Source organism: Vitis vinifera, chromosome 14 (assembly GCF_030704535.1).
Source record: "Vitis vinifera cultivar Pinot Noir 40024 chromosome 14, ASM3070453v1".
Classification (NCBI taxonomy): domain Eukaryota; kingdom Viridiplantae; phylum Streptophyta; class Magnoliopsida; order Vitales; family Vitaceae; genus Vitis; species Vitis vinifera.
The window spans coordinates 27,238,385-27,251,877 of NC_081818.1; the positions used below are offsets into that span (position 1 = coordinate 27,238,385).

At 37.7% G+C, this 13,493-nt stretch overlaps 1 protein-coding gene across 1 annotated transcript in view; it reads right to left on the reverse strand.

Annotated features, from left to right (window-relative positions):
• Positions 1-13,493, reverse strand: part of LOC100257580 (nuclear pore complex protein GP210) — a 75,318-nt gene that overhangs the window by 47,413 nt on the left and 14,412 nt on the right. Inside the window, exons 5-12 of the mRNA XM_059742663.1 lie at positions 10,454-10,800; positions 7,512-7,691; positions 7,227-7,365; positions 7,004-7,152; positions 3,076-3,187; positions 2,395-2,987; positions 2,145-2,268; positions 1,759-2,036 (exon numbers count right to left, since the gene is read on the reverse strand). Coding sequence (XP_059598646.1) covers positions 1,759-2,036; positions 2,145-2,268; positions 2,395-2,987; positions 3,076-3,187; positions 7,004-7,152; positions 7,227-7,365; positions 7,512-7,691; positions 10,454-10,800 — 1,922 coding nt within the window. The remainder of the gene's footprint in view (positions 1-1,758; positions 2,037-2,144; positions 2,269-2,394; positions 2,988-3,075; positions 3,188-7,003; positions 7,153-7,226; positions 7,366-7,511; positions 7,692-10,453; positions 10,801-13,493) is intronic.

The window sequence follows — 13,493 nt, forward strand, 5'->3', positions numbered from 1 at the left end:
CCAACCACCCAACTGCTTCCTTTTCAAAACCTAATGCAAAAACAGAGCCTCTACTTATCTCTGTCATCGAACACCATTCACCTCCTTGATCTCCTTCCAGCCTAATCAAGAAGGTCTTCCTCTCAATCAGGACCTTTACCGTCTTCCTCTCAACCACCTCACTTCTCATTATTAGAATTCTGCTGCTTTGTATACATTGTGTATGCTTTTTTAATACAATATCCTTTTACCTATCAAAAAAAAAACAACTAGAATTCAAAATAAGCCTGGCTTTATGCATATTTGACCACAAAATTATGAAAGGAAGTAATAATGTTTTTACTGAGACATTTACATGTACAGTTGACTGCAGAATTGTGAAAGAAAAACAATTCCTAGTCTCACAAGTTGTAGGTCCCCGATAAAGAGGTTCATTCTAGATAGGACTCCTTTGGGCATTTGGAACGAGTCTTTTAGTAATGGCCATACTGGGTAGACATGTTAGAAAACCTCCATAAACACACTAATCCTAATTTACAGAAGCCTTGTCAAGAGACTCATGCTGTATCAGAAGATTTGATAGAGGTGCCCTCATTGGCTAAGAATAACCTTAGTTTGGAGAGAATCAGCTGTAGCTGTCTCATGGATTACACAGGGAAGAAAGTGGGGGAGATGAGGGTTTGTGTTTTGGATTTTTAATATTCGCAAGATTATTGACCTTTCAAGAATTTTGTAAGCTCCTTTTATTCAGATGCCTGATAGATTGGCCTAACATGGAGCCTCTTCTTTGGAGGCACTCATTGTGGATTTCCTGCCACACCAAGTGTGTGCTTAAGAAGTATTGGTTGGGGCTGTATGTTGGGTGTTCTGGGGCATATTTCTGCTTAGATGCTTGTACTTTCCCTATTCTACTTTGTATTGGTTAGAGGATAGCAAACCCTTACCCATAAAATTTTCCTTTCTTTATTTCCACTAATACAATTTTTCTAGTTATCTATCAAGAAAAAAAAAATGCAACCAAGAATTTGATTCTGAGAAATCAGCAGTTTTCATCAACCGAATACCCAAAACAACTATAAGAATACAAACAATATATGAAAGATTAATGCAAGAATAGCTATAGTTCCAACAGAATCTAATGAGAGTGCAAAAAGGAAAATAAGAATCCATATATTGTCTTACATGAAAATCAAAGTCTACTTGTGTCAGTAAAAATCCAGGAAGCACCAAATAAAATAATAATGATTTACCAAATAGCAATTTTGGGAGAGTTCCTAGCAAAACAAATCAGAAATAATGGGATTCCTGCCGAATAATTAATTAACAAACATGATAAAGTTCACATTAGAGCTATCGAACCACAATGCATGGAGCCTCATAAAGTTCACAATATAGCCATTGAACCACAGTGCATGGAGCATTGTTAATAATTACATTATCATAAAACATGATAAACTCAGCTTGTCCAGTTCTCCTGAATTAACAAGGATTTCCCAGAATAGTAGCAATAGAATTAAAACAAGTCCACAAGATTGATGGAAATGCAATCAGAATCATGCATCACTAAGCAATCTTATTCCTACAACTTCAATTAAGTGACCAACTATTAGGTTCAAAAGTCTCTCCAGTTCAAAAGGAAGCAAACCAGCTATTAGGTTCTAGCGGCTCTTCCCAATCACCTCCTAGAGGTTAAACTTGAGATTAAGAAGCCAACAAACAAGTAAAACCATAATAAGATAAGATAATATAAAACTGACGATACCAAAGTTCTAGCAGTACCAGTCTGGATTCATTTTGCAAGATCAAAAACCTCTCCCAACCGGAACTGGACCCTCCTAAATCATAGGAATCATCCCAAAACGCCAGTGCATCACAATTGCTCAATTCCCACTTCAAACAAAGAGAAGATGAATTTGCAAAAGCTTTTCCTGAGTTACTAATTCCAACTGCAGCAATTCGAATTGTGCGCCCATTTGCCACAGTAATAGGGGTGACACGAATTCGCTCTGGATTGCGATCAGCTTGAGTCGCAGCCCATATAACACCAGGTTCATTCACTGAACAGTATGGCACAAATTCACCCAAATGATAAAAGTTAGATGCTAAAGAGTAAATGAAATAACTAGTCTCTGAATGTGATTTTCATGAAGGGATAGCATCCATACCAGGTTCATCAGCAATTAGTGTGATAGATGAAGGAAAGCTACATGTAAGTGACAATTCCACTTCTGCTACTGCTGGCAGAGGATGGTCATCTCCAACCAAGTTACCACGTTTGAAAGCAATTTTCTAAGCCAATTGAAGCCAGAGACAGAATATATCGTAATTAAAATGGATTGAATAAATCAAAAAAAAAAAAAGCCAGGAAAATGCAAACTTCTAATTTGCCTATGAAAAAAAATTGTGGAGACTTACATAGGTTCCTAAAATTTGGCATAAAACTCTATACAAACTCCCATAGCTGCTAGATACTTCATGCACAAGAACTCCATCTTTAAGACGAGCATGCTCATCTAAAATATCCACAGTTTCATTAAAGTCAACACTTTTGTCCCACCATTCAGGTCCTCCAACAAGCATGACATCTAAATGTGTTCCAGGAACAAGAAACAAATCATCCAAATTTTCGAACTGACTATGAGCTTCTGCTTGAGCGGTATTGATCCAGTAACCACCAAATTGGTTTCCGTCACCTGCCTGACGCAAAACAAGTGGCAGATAGGCTCCTATACGTGAAGATGCTTGTAAAACAATAGGGCCATGGAAAGGATGATCATGGTGTTGATATTCTTTGGTCAGCGTTGCATGCAGCATAGCTCGACCAGCGCTAGAAGCATATACATACGTCCATGCACATGGAGGACCATATACTGATGCATAAGGCTCAACACTTTCCAGCTTGTCCAGGACAGGAGTCTCCCCTGTTGCATTGACAATTATGAAAGACTCACTTCCAGCTTTCCACCTTACAAATGAACTGAAAGCATCACATCTGTAGAAATAGGCACCTGTAAATTCCAAATAGACATTAATGGAAGAACATGAATATTTTAAGACAGCAATAAAGTTCTAGATTATTGTTCAATACGGGATCACCATTTGATGCTTTCATTGTCACAGCAGCTTGAAGTTGTGATCCTACAACAGTCTCTACAGGAAAGTTTTGCAGCATAACCATAGATGAAGGGAGAGCAACTTCAACAACCACCTATGAAATAAATAAATACAAGAAATTAACAAAATGAGGAAAACAGGAAAGGAAATAGAAACCTTCAAACATGCATAGAGGAAGTGAATAAAATCTACAAAAACTCTCAACATTAGATGCATATTCTGACAGAAAAATTTGCAAATGAAACTAATATAACATACAATATCGAGCATCAAAATTTCCAGTTAGCAGTTTCAAAGATAATTTTCAGGAGTTACATCATCTAAGTCTCACACAGGATGTTTTCATCTCCTACCAACTGTGCATGAGAATACATAATGCTATTAGTAACCTTTACAGTGATCCCACTAGCATATCTGAAGAGACTCAATCACAACATCGTGTCATTTTTCTTTAACAGGAAAAAAAGAATAAAGACCTAAGAAACAGCATTTAAAAACCTTGAAACAAGAGCTCCGTATGTCATCAAGGATCCCCTTGTGGGAGTTTTTTTTTTTTAATAGATAAATAAGATATAATAAAAAATGCACAAAGCAAAAAGGGGGCACATCCCTGGTGCACTGGCAGTATACATGGAGAACAAAAAGAAAGAAGCAAAAAAACCAAAAAGCATCACTGCACAAGAGAATCTGCACATCCTATTTAGATGCCAAGCCCTTAGTGAAATGCATCAAGAAAAATTAGACCCCCAATGAGCCCCAGCCCAATCAAAAAACAATTTCAAGAAAAAGAAGTCCTTCAACATCTGATCTGCATGCTGCTCATCCTTGAAGGTTTTGCTGTTTTGCTCCTTCCAAATGCACTAAAATAAACAAAAGGGAGCCCATGCTCCATATTTCCTTCAATTTTTTTTATTTTTTTTTGGGTTAAGTTCTTGAGTCCTGCCAAGCTAACAAAAACTCCCTGATCGCCTTCAGAAAAACCCACTGATGACCAAATAAAGCGAGCACCAGGTCCCAAAGCATACAAACTTTGGAGCAGAGAATAAGTAAATGGCAAGCTGATTCCTCCTTGATCCCACACAAAACAACATCTATCACCTAATTGTCATCCCCTCTTCATCAACTGATCCATGGTTAAAATCTTCTCCCAGACTGCTTCCCAAGCAAAAAACAGCCCTCAGTGGGGGCCCTGGCTTCCAAATCCCTTTAGCTGGAAACTTCAAAAAGTCATCTTCACAAAGGGAAGAATAATAAGACTTGACAGAGAAGCATCTGACCGGTTTCTTTGATTTCATTTAGTTATTGTCAATGCGAGATTCAGTGGAGGATAGGTTAGTGCGGAGCGGAGTCAAGGTCAGGAGCTTTTCTGTTGGGAGCTTTTGTTATGGCAGTTGGTCTTCTGCTTGTTTGGAGTGGTTTGGGTGTTGCATTCCTCAATCAAAGCAATGTTTCTAAGTTGGCATGGTCATTTCGTTGGAAAGAAGAGAAAGAAGGTATAGAATGTCACTCCTCTTTATCTGTTCTGGACTATTTGAAAAGAGAGAAATAGAAAGGCTTCTGAAAATGTTGAGCTATCAAATCAAGAGCTTGGGTTGACTCTTTGTCTATAATTGATTTTAAGAATTGGTTAGGCTGCCAATAAAGGGAGGGTCTTCTTGTTTTTTTGCTTCAAAGCACACTTGTAAACTTCTTGTGTACTTTGTGTAGCCTTTTTGGCTCTTTAATCTATTGCTCTTTTGCTTATCAAAAAAACAAAAAAATGTGAATTTCATCCAACTCCAAATCATGAGAACTCCTATGAAAACAAGGGTTCCAATAATCACACCCATTCTCGTCTAATCAAAGATCACCTACTCTAGCATTGGTATTAGAAGCAATGCTAAACAAGGAGGGGAAACAATACATAGGAAAGGACTCACCACACCACCTATCTAGCTAGAACTTGGTTTTAATAACATTACCAATAGAAATGATAGTCCTAACCCAAAACTCTCAATCCTCTCCTTGTAGCCTATCAAAGACCTACACCACAAGGCTCATCAACATCTTTGGAACACCACACATCATCACTCACCTTAAACTTGCCAACTATAACATTTTTCCACAAACAATTATGTTCTATAGCAACCCTCCACAACCATTTGCCAAGAAAGGCTTTGTTGAGAGTTTCAATCCTACTTAAACCAAGCCCAACTAAATTCTGAGCCTTATATATATTTGATAAACATACAAATCATTCTAAAACCCTAAAGAATAAAGCTTAGCTCAAGGCATAACAATTGAACCAATAATCTTATTTATCTATTTATTTGTTTTTTTGATAAGTAAATCAAGTAGATATATTAAAAGTGCTTAGAATAAACACACAATGTATACAAGTAGTGTCAAAAGGTGAGCAAAGGAAAAGAGAAACAACAAATTGCAACCCAATACAAAAACACTACAGAAATAGAAAAACAGAAAGCCCCTATATGGCCTTCGAGCAGGCAAACTGCTTACTACAAGTTGAACAAAGCCTTGAAACACCATCCCATGAAGCTGACATTAGCCCCTCAAAGAAATCAAAAGATAGATTCCAAAATCATCTACCCACTTTAGCAAAATCCCACTCTTCTTTTGCAGTTCAACATCATCTACTCACACTTTTGGCTCCTCTCTCTTCTCTATTTGATTGATTGTAATTAAGCGAGCACTCCAACCAATCAAAGCAAGACGTAGCAGAAAGCCGCCTCCTAATACTCGAGGCCCCATTCGACGACCCTTTCTGGCATCCAACTATCTGAATTTCCTTCTCAAAATCGTTCACCAGTAATCCCAAAATTTGCTAAAGCAGACAAATTTCCCAACAAAACATATCCTAGAGGCTGACATATCTCATCGAATCCTTACTAGGATTACCATTTCTTGAAGCCAACTCCCTGCTGCACAATTCTAGAGTTGCACACTTTGCATTTCTAGAACAAATCTCCAAGAAATCCACAGCCAAACTCTCATTGAAAACATTAAGTTAGAAGCAAAGCAATGCTTATTAAAAGGAATTCAAGAGGCTAACGCAATGAGAGCTACCAACATTTTCATCAAAAAGAATTCAGCTATTGTTACACCTCAAGGAGTAAGGACCTTGGTGGTAGGATTGCATAATTAGAGAGACTCGACAAGATTAGCTTCCAGACCTAGATCGGCAAACTCAGATGCTGCTATGAGAGGCGATCTTTTTGGTTGAATCCATAGTAAACTTTTTTCTTCACTAAAAGCCTTAATGAGCTACTGGAGTTAGTGTTGCACTTTATTTTCACACACATGCACACATACAGACACAGACATTATGAACAAGGAAAGATGAAGAATTCTCCCACCATGCTCACAGTCTGCTATACAAAATCTGATCAAGAAGGAAATTAAACCTATACAGCTCCAAAAGCAAAACTAGCTGCAAAACTGAAGATGGCTGCAGATGTATATACCCTATGTCTGTATATTGTTTGCTTCTCTTTTGACCTGAAAGAACTATTATTTTTAAGAGGCAAACTACACACACACACATATAGTAGTGGCGCCCAGCATGCAACCTAGTTATACAAGAAGCAAACAAAGCACATTAGAAACCAAAAGCAGAAGTTAAAATCAGTAGGCATGATGGCAGCCAACCCCTATCAAAACTATTGACTGGATCTAAGGAAGAAGAATTAGCATTCTCCAAGGACCTAGCAACCATATAGAGACTTGACAAGAAGATCCTTCAGTACTAGATTAGATTGCTCTGCACCATAAAAAATCCTACAGTTCTACTCATTGGGAACACATCAAAAGGGGTCATCTTCCACACCCCCTTGCAGAACCTCCCATAAAACTACCATGCTAACCAAGAAATGAAGGACAAACAATTAGTATAGGATCCAAATATTATTACCTCATCATAATTGAATGGATCAAAAATTGAAACTACTTTAACAGCAGCTTTACCAGGCTTCTTTGCCTGAATAACACCAGAAGCAGATACAGAGACAGTAGCCATGTCTGAAGAAAACCATTTATAATCACTGGATGATTTTGCACAACCTGTATTTAAAAAAACAGAAATTCCATCAGTGAATTAACTTCTTGAAACATTGGGCAGGTAAAAAGCTACCAACCTCCAGTAGCCTTTAGGTCCACCTCCTGATAAACAGCAGGAGCCCAGGGAAGGAGAATCCTTTCAGAAACAGCACTTCTTTTGTCGAAGCTGAATTTCACTTTTTCACAAACCATGACTTCTTGAACAACCTTGAGAACCTGTAAAGGACATCACACAGATAAAGCTCAGGGAAACATCATTTCATTAAAATAAGCCAGCCAAAACACCCACAAAAAGAAACCACTATACAACAGAATGTTAAAGGAGATATAGAAATGCTTGAGAAGTCAATAAAAGATATCACCTCCTTTCTTCCAGGCTGCCCACTAAAATAACTTAAAGAAGCTGTCAAATTTCCCAGTCCCTCTGATGTCATTTTCAAGATTCTGGAATTCCACCAGTCATGCTTGACAGCAATCCTATCTGACACCAAGAAAGCCTTCCAGTATATAGATTGGTTGTATTGCAAGCTCACTTCATCACTCTGCAATGCAGGAAAGAAACATCCAAATGAGAATAATTGTGAAGAGAGAGAGGCTAGTAAGAACAATGAGATCAGAAAATGCCAAACAGAATATTTTTATCCATAATTTTTTTTCTGGAGAACATGAAAGAAAATAATGAGAATGTATTTGCTACAAGGGTGTAACTGAACAATGAGAACAGAAAATGAGAAAAAAAAAATGTTAAACCCACAACAACAACCTAGGTTAAAAAAGATCAATAGGTATTCAGATATACTTAGCAAGGTATTACATGTATAGAGATACTTAGCAAAATAAACTTTTTGACACTATGGTGACTGATACAGCACTATTACCATTTAGGATTTGTGAAATGGAAGTGAAAGGGTAATGATGGCAAATTCATTGATCACAATGGTGCAAAAATGACAAAAAGGAGGATTCCGTTTCCCTTTTAAACAGTTTCTTTTTTTTCCCCGAGAAACAATACTTGTACTGCAGAAGAAGGATGATAAATCCTTGAAAATATATATATAAGAGAAGTGTACAAGAAAAAGAGCAACAAAAAGCTTTGCTGGCAAAAGCCTTTGGCATCCAAAAGAATAAAGCACACTCGAGAAGACAAGAGATCCACAACAAAATCAACCAAGCATGAGGCTCCTCTCTTGACTAGTCCATCAACTTCCATATTAACCAATCTAGGCTTCCATGAGAAGCAACACAGTCCCCTATCCAAGTCTATAATCCTCAAAATCCAATGACCATATCTAAAAAGGCCTCTATGTCTCTATGATCGTTGGTCTTTCGACATCCAAGATAAGTTCATCACTGAAACGCCTTTTACTATTAGTGACACCCAATTTGGTTGCACCTTTGAGACCCTAAAGTAAAGCAAGTATCGTTATTTCCATAGCTAGCCCAATTCAAATAATCTCACCCTCTATGATCCCAAATGAGTTGTTTAATAACCATCTGCTCTAGATTGCCCAAGGAAAACCATCAGATAGAGTTCCAAGACACCAATTGGTGGAAGCACCACTGTTCTATAACTAGGAGACAAGACAGAACTTCAGTCCCCAAAATGATGCTGAAGAGAATTCTAGAGAACTCCATGATGAACAGCTAGAGGGATGTGCGAAACCAAATATTCTCCTAACAAGTCATACATTAGCTTTTTCCTCTCGTCAAAAATCCTCACATTCATTTCCAGCCAAATAACCCACAAGATTGCCAGGACAACCATTCCCATAGGGCCCTAACTTTGAGATTCCTAGCAAAACCCAAAAAGATACAACATATCAAAAACACCCTAGGAGCTACCTTTTTTTTCTCTTTTTTTGTGATAGCCAAAACAAGAAAAAAAATATTGTAAGTGCCTGAAAAACGATGCACCAATGATCTTCCCAATCACCCGCCCTTTGACCTCCTCTAACGAAATTTCGAAAGATTTCAACTCTACTCCAAACCAACATCTTCCACCAACTAATTCCACATCATAACAAGCATCCCAACCCTCTCTTTACTTGGAACTCAACCAATTTACAAAATCTATCAAGGACATGGAACCCCTAGGAGCCACCTAAGCTAATCATGCTTCTCAAAGAGTCTCTACGACAGCTCCAAAGCCAAGAGGCAATGTAAGAATAAATGGTATGTGGTTATCCTTTGTGGGAGGAAGACATAAGAAGGTTTGAAAAGTTGCTCCTTCGTGCATTTTTGGACAATTTGGAAAAAAAAAAAAAAAGGAATCAAAGGCTCTTTGATAACAAAGAGCAATCTAACCATGTTTTGAAAAGCCCTTTCCATAATAATTTCTTTGTCTAGGTAAAGTTATACATAGAAGAAGGCTCAATGCTTTTAATTGATTTTGTTGATTGGTTGGATTCTAGCTAAGGAAAGGAATTTGTTTTGTGTTCTTTCTTTTTTGGTTGTGCCTTTGGCACCCATTAGATACGTCTTGTGTACCTTAGTGCACTGTTTTTTATTCTGTACTTATTTATAAATTCTTATTACTCACCTATCAAAGAAGAGATGGCATTCAATTTCCCCACTACTCAAACAGAGAGCACAATAATCTGGGCTAAATGGTTGGGTTAGCAAGTGGATATCATTAGTATTTACCCTTCATACTGTGTATTGACATTTCCAATTTGGTCTCGTCTGTCAAAATGGTTGCTTCTCTTATAACCACAAATTCCATTCTTGTGATAATTATGCACTATTATACAAGCACAAAGAAACAAGTAACTGTAAGGTAACCGTCCAAATAATTCTATAGGAAGCAATACGAAGTCATTCAGGTATTAAGATTATTCTACATTCCAAGGAGTGGACGGCTCAACCTCTCATCCAAGGACCAGCATGCTTTGCAATTGAAGAGCAACATGCTAGAGTTTTATGGATTCATTTTGCCCTTAGCAAATATGGACCAAATTAAAACTAGATCTTAAAAATGAAAGGAACTCAGGAATCAAAGAAGCAGCTTCCAGTTTAAGTATTACAAAATAGTTCAACTCCAACACAAATGATAGATAAATAAATACTCAACAAGAGTATATGAAAAACATAATTGCCTTGGGATCATGTATAGGTATTAAACTATTAAAAAATGAACAATTTTTTAAATGCCAATCAACATGTATATTAATTGCTTCTCAAACAAAACAAAAAACAAAAAAAAGACCAAAAAAAAAAACAACCAATAAATAAACCTATTCAGTAAAAACTATGTAACTGTAGAAACCCAATATCAAACAGGTCAACTAAAAGATGATTAGGTTACCTCAGTAATATAAACTTCTTGGCCACCAGGTCCTCCTGAAAAAACCTTCATTTGAATGAGATATTGTTGACCAGAAAACGCATACCAGCGTGCCCCAGATGGAATAGATTTTGCTCCTTCTAAAGGATCATCAGAAAGAGATAGAGGTAATATGTACAAACATAAAGTATCAGGCAAGACAACATGGAGAGATGACATTTGTATGTGGCCAGCAACTCTGGTGTCTTCAACAGTGACAGTGGTCACTCCTAAGCTCAGCACATTGACTAGACCCATCTGAGAATCCACTTGAGCAACTGAGGAGTTCAAAACAGACCATCTGTGATATGGAGATGGTAAAGCAACCACTGCAATTACCAGTGAGAAAGCCAATAAGATCATTGAGGACTACACTTTTTTTTTGATAGGAAACGACAAAGGAATATATTGATAAAAAGGAAGTACAATAGAAGGATGAGGAATCCTCCCACCAAAGAAAACAAGACTACAAGTTATCAAATATTAGAAAATATAAAGAAAGAACAAGCAAACACTCTAGTTACACACCGCTAACCAATCAAGTTGTAACACGTTAAGAGGTATCCCCTTAAAAACCTTAGAACATAAAGCCCAAAGAGAAGCAAGAAAACTAATAGAATCCCAAAGATACTCTGAATTTCTTGCTTTATCCTCAAAAATCCTTGCATTTCTTTCCCGCCACACCACCCACATTAACGCGATGCACGCGTCTTGCCATAAAACAATCCCTCTCTTAGAAGATTCAAAACCATTAAAATTAGTAGATAACATGTCAGAGATGCTCCTTGGGGGAACCCAATCCGTCTTTGCTAATTGAAATAATCTGTACCACAACCCCATCATCAAAGAGCAATGGAGGAAAAGGTGATCTACTGTTTCTCCATGCTTCATGCACAACTTACATATGTCGGGACTAAGTGCTTTGTGGGGTCTTTTCAATTGTAACAAGTCATTAGTATTAACCTTCTTGTGAGCCACCAACCAAACAAAGGACTTGACTTTGAAGGGGACTTGAGAATTCCAAACGAACTTGGTAGGGAAAACTAGAGGCGACTCAGAATATTGAGATAAGGCCAGAAAGAAAGATTTGATTGTGAAAAATCCTGAAGGAGATAAAGACCAGGATCTCATATCTGAAACCGAAGGTGATATGTGTAGACGATCATTGAGGACTACACTCACAGTGCAAAACAAGGTAAGCAATCCATGTAACTCTTTGTAGGAGGAAAACACAAGATAGGGCTGAAGTATGGAAACAAACTACAGGATTAAAATGTATATGCCTAAATAAACTAAAGGGATTTCAAAAGCTTTTACAAGAAGTTTAGATGGCCACAAGAATATGATTATATTACAGAAAAACAAACTAGAGTTTAAAAAAGTAAAATAAAAAATAATACACACACACACATATATACATGCATACATACATACACACACACACATATATATATAACCCAGAGAAAGTTTTTATATCCATAAAAAAAAAATAATGTATTTTAAAATTTTTAAGAACATTAAATGTATTATATCCAAAACATTACTAGGTAGCTACTTTAGACAAATAGACCACATGAGAGGAAATGACAAGAATACCACCAAGCACTCATGAAAAACAAGTTGCGTATTGCAAAGGCCTTAAGAATGTTTGTACATGCAAAAATAAATGATCTAGAATTTAGAATTCTAGATCATTTATTTTGTGTCTTCACACCTCTTTTTTATTTTTTTGATAGACAAAGAGAACCATTAGATTAAAAAAAGGCCAGAAAACAGGGGGCGCTCCCTAAGTACACAGGTTGTATACAAAGAAGGCCCAAAAACAAGGCAACAAGGGAAAAATAAAGACTAAAAAGGATTAGCTAAGCAACAACCCTATCACCCATCAAATTCCGAAAAGATAGATAGTCCAAGTCCAAGTCCACAAATTGTTGAGACCATTCAAGCAGGGACCGAAGAAAAAGTTTCCTCAAGCTCGTGTTTGTCATCTCTTCCTCTAGGAAGGTTCTTCGATTTCGCTCTCCCCAAATACACCAAAACAGACAAATAGGCGCCATTTTCCAAACTACACTCCTTTTCTTCCCCATGCCCTTCATTTTCCACTCAAGAAGCAAATTTCTCACGGAATCCAGGAGCACCCACACCACCCCAAACGAAGAAAACAATAAGTTCCAAAGATCCCTTGTCTTACCACAATGAATTAGGATGTGGTTTGCCGTTTCCTCATTTTCTTTGCACAGGTTGCATCTATTAGCCATAGACCAACCCCTCCTCATCAGCATATCTATAGTGGAAATTTTACCCCAAACTGCTTCCCAAGCAAAAAAACGAGTTCTTAAAGGGGCATACGAACCCCAAACCTCCTTTACTGGAAATAAAGGGCTATTGTCTTCCTTCAAAGACCTATAATAAGAGTTTACCTTAAACGTACCTTTTCTCTCAATTTTCCAAACTAGAAAATCCTCCCCTTCTTGCACCCTTACTGCAGAAATGTAACCCAAAAAGCGGTTCACCTCCTCTAACTCCCAATCTTGAAAGGGTCTTCTAAAGTGCACCTCCCAACCCCCACCTCCACCTTCTTGTCTTCCCCACAAATCAGCCACTATTGCAGAATTATTAGCTGCAATTCTAAACAGCAAAGGGAAGAGATCCTTTAGCTTAGAATCTCCTACCCACATGTCCCACCAAAATCTGGTACGTCTCCCATTTCCAATATGAATCCTAGTTCTGAGAAAGAATTCCTCCCAGCCCTTCCTAATGTCTTTCCAAAGGCCCGTCCCGTAAGACTCTCTCACCTCTCTAGTGGTCCACCCACCTTGTACCTCCCCAAATTTACCAACAATGACTCTTCTCCACAAACTCTCCCTTTCTATAGGAAATCTCCATAGCCATTTCCCGAGCAAAGCATGATTGAAATCCTTCAAGTACCTTAACCCCAACCCTCCATGCCTCATATCTTTACAAGTAACCTCCCATCTCACCAAGTGGATCTTCCTTCTTTCCTCCATATCTCCCCACAAGA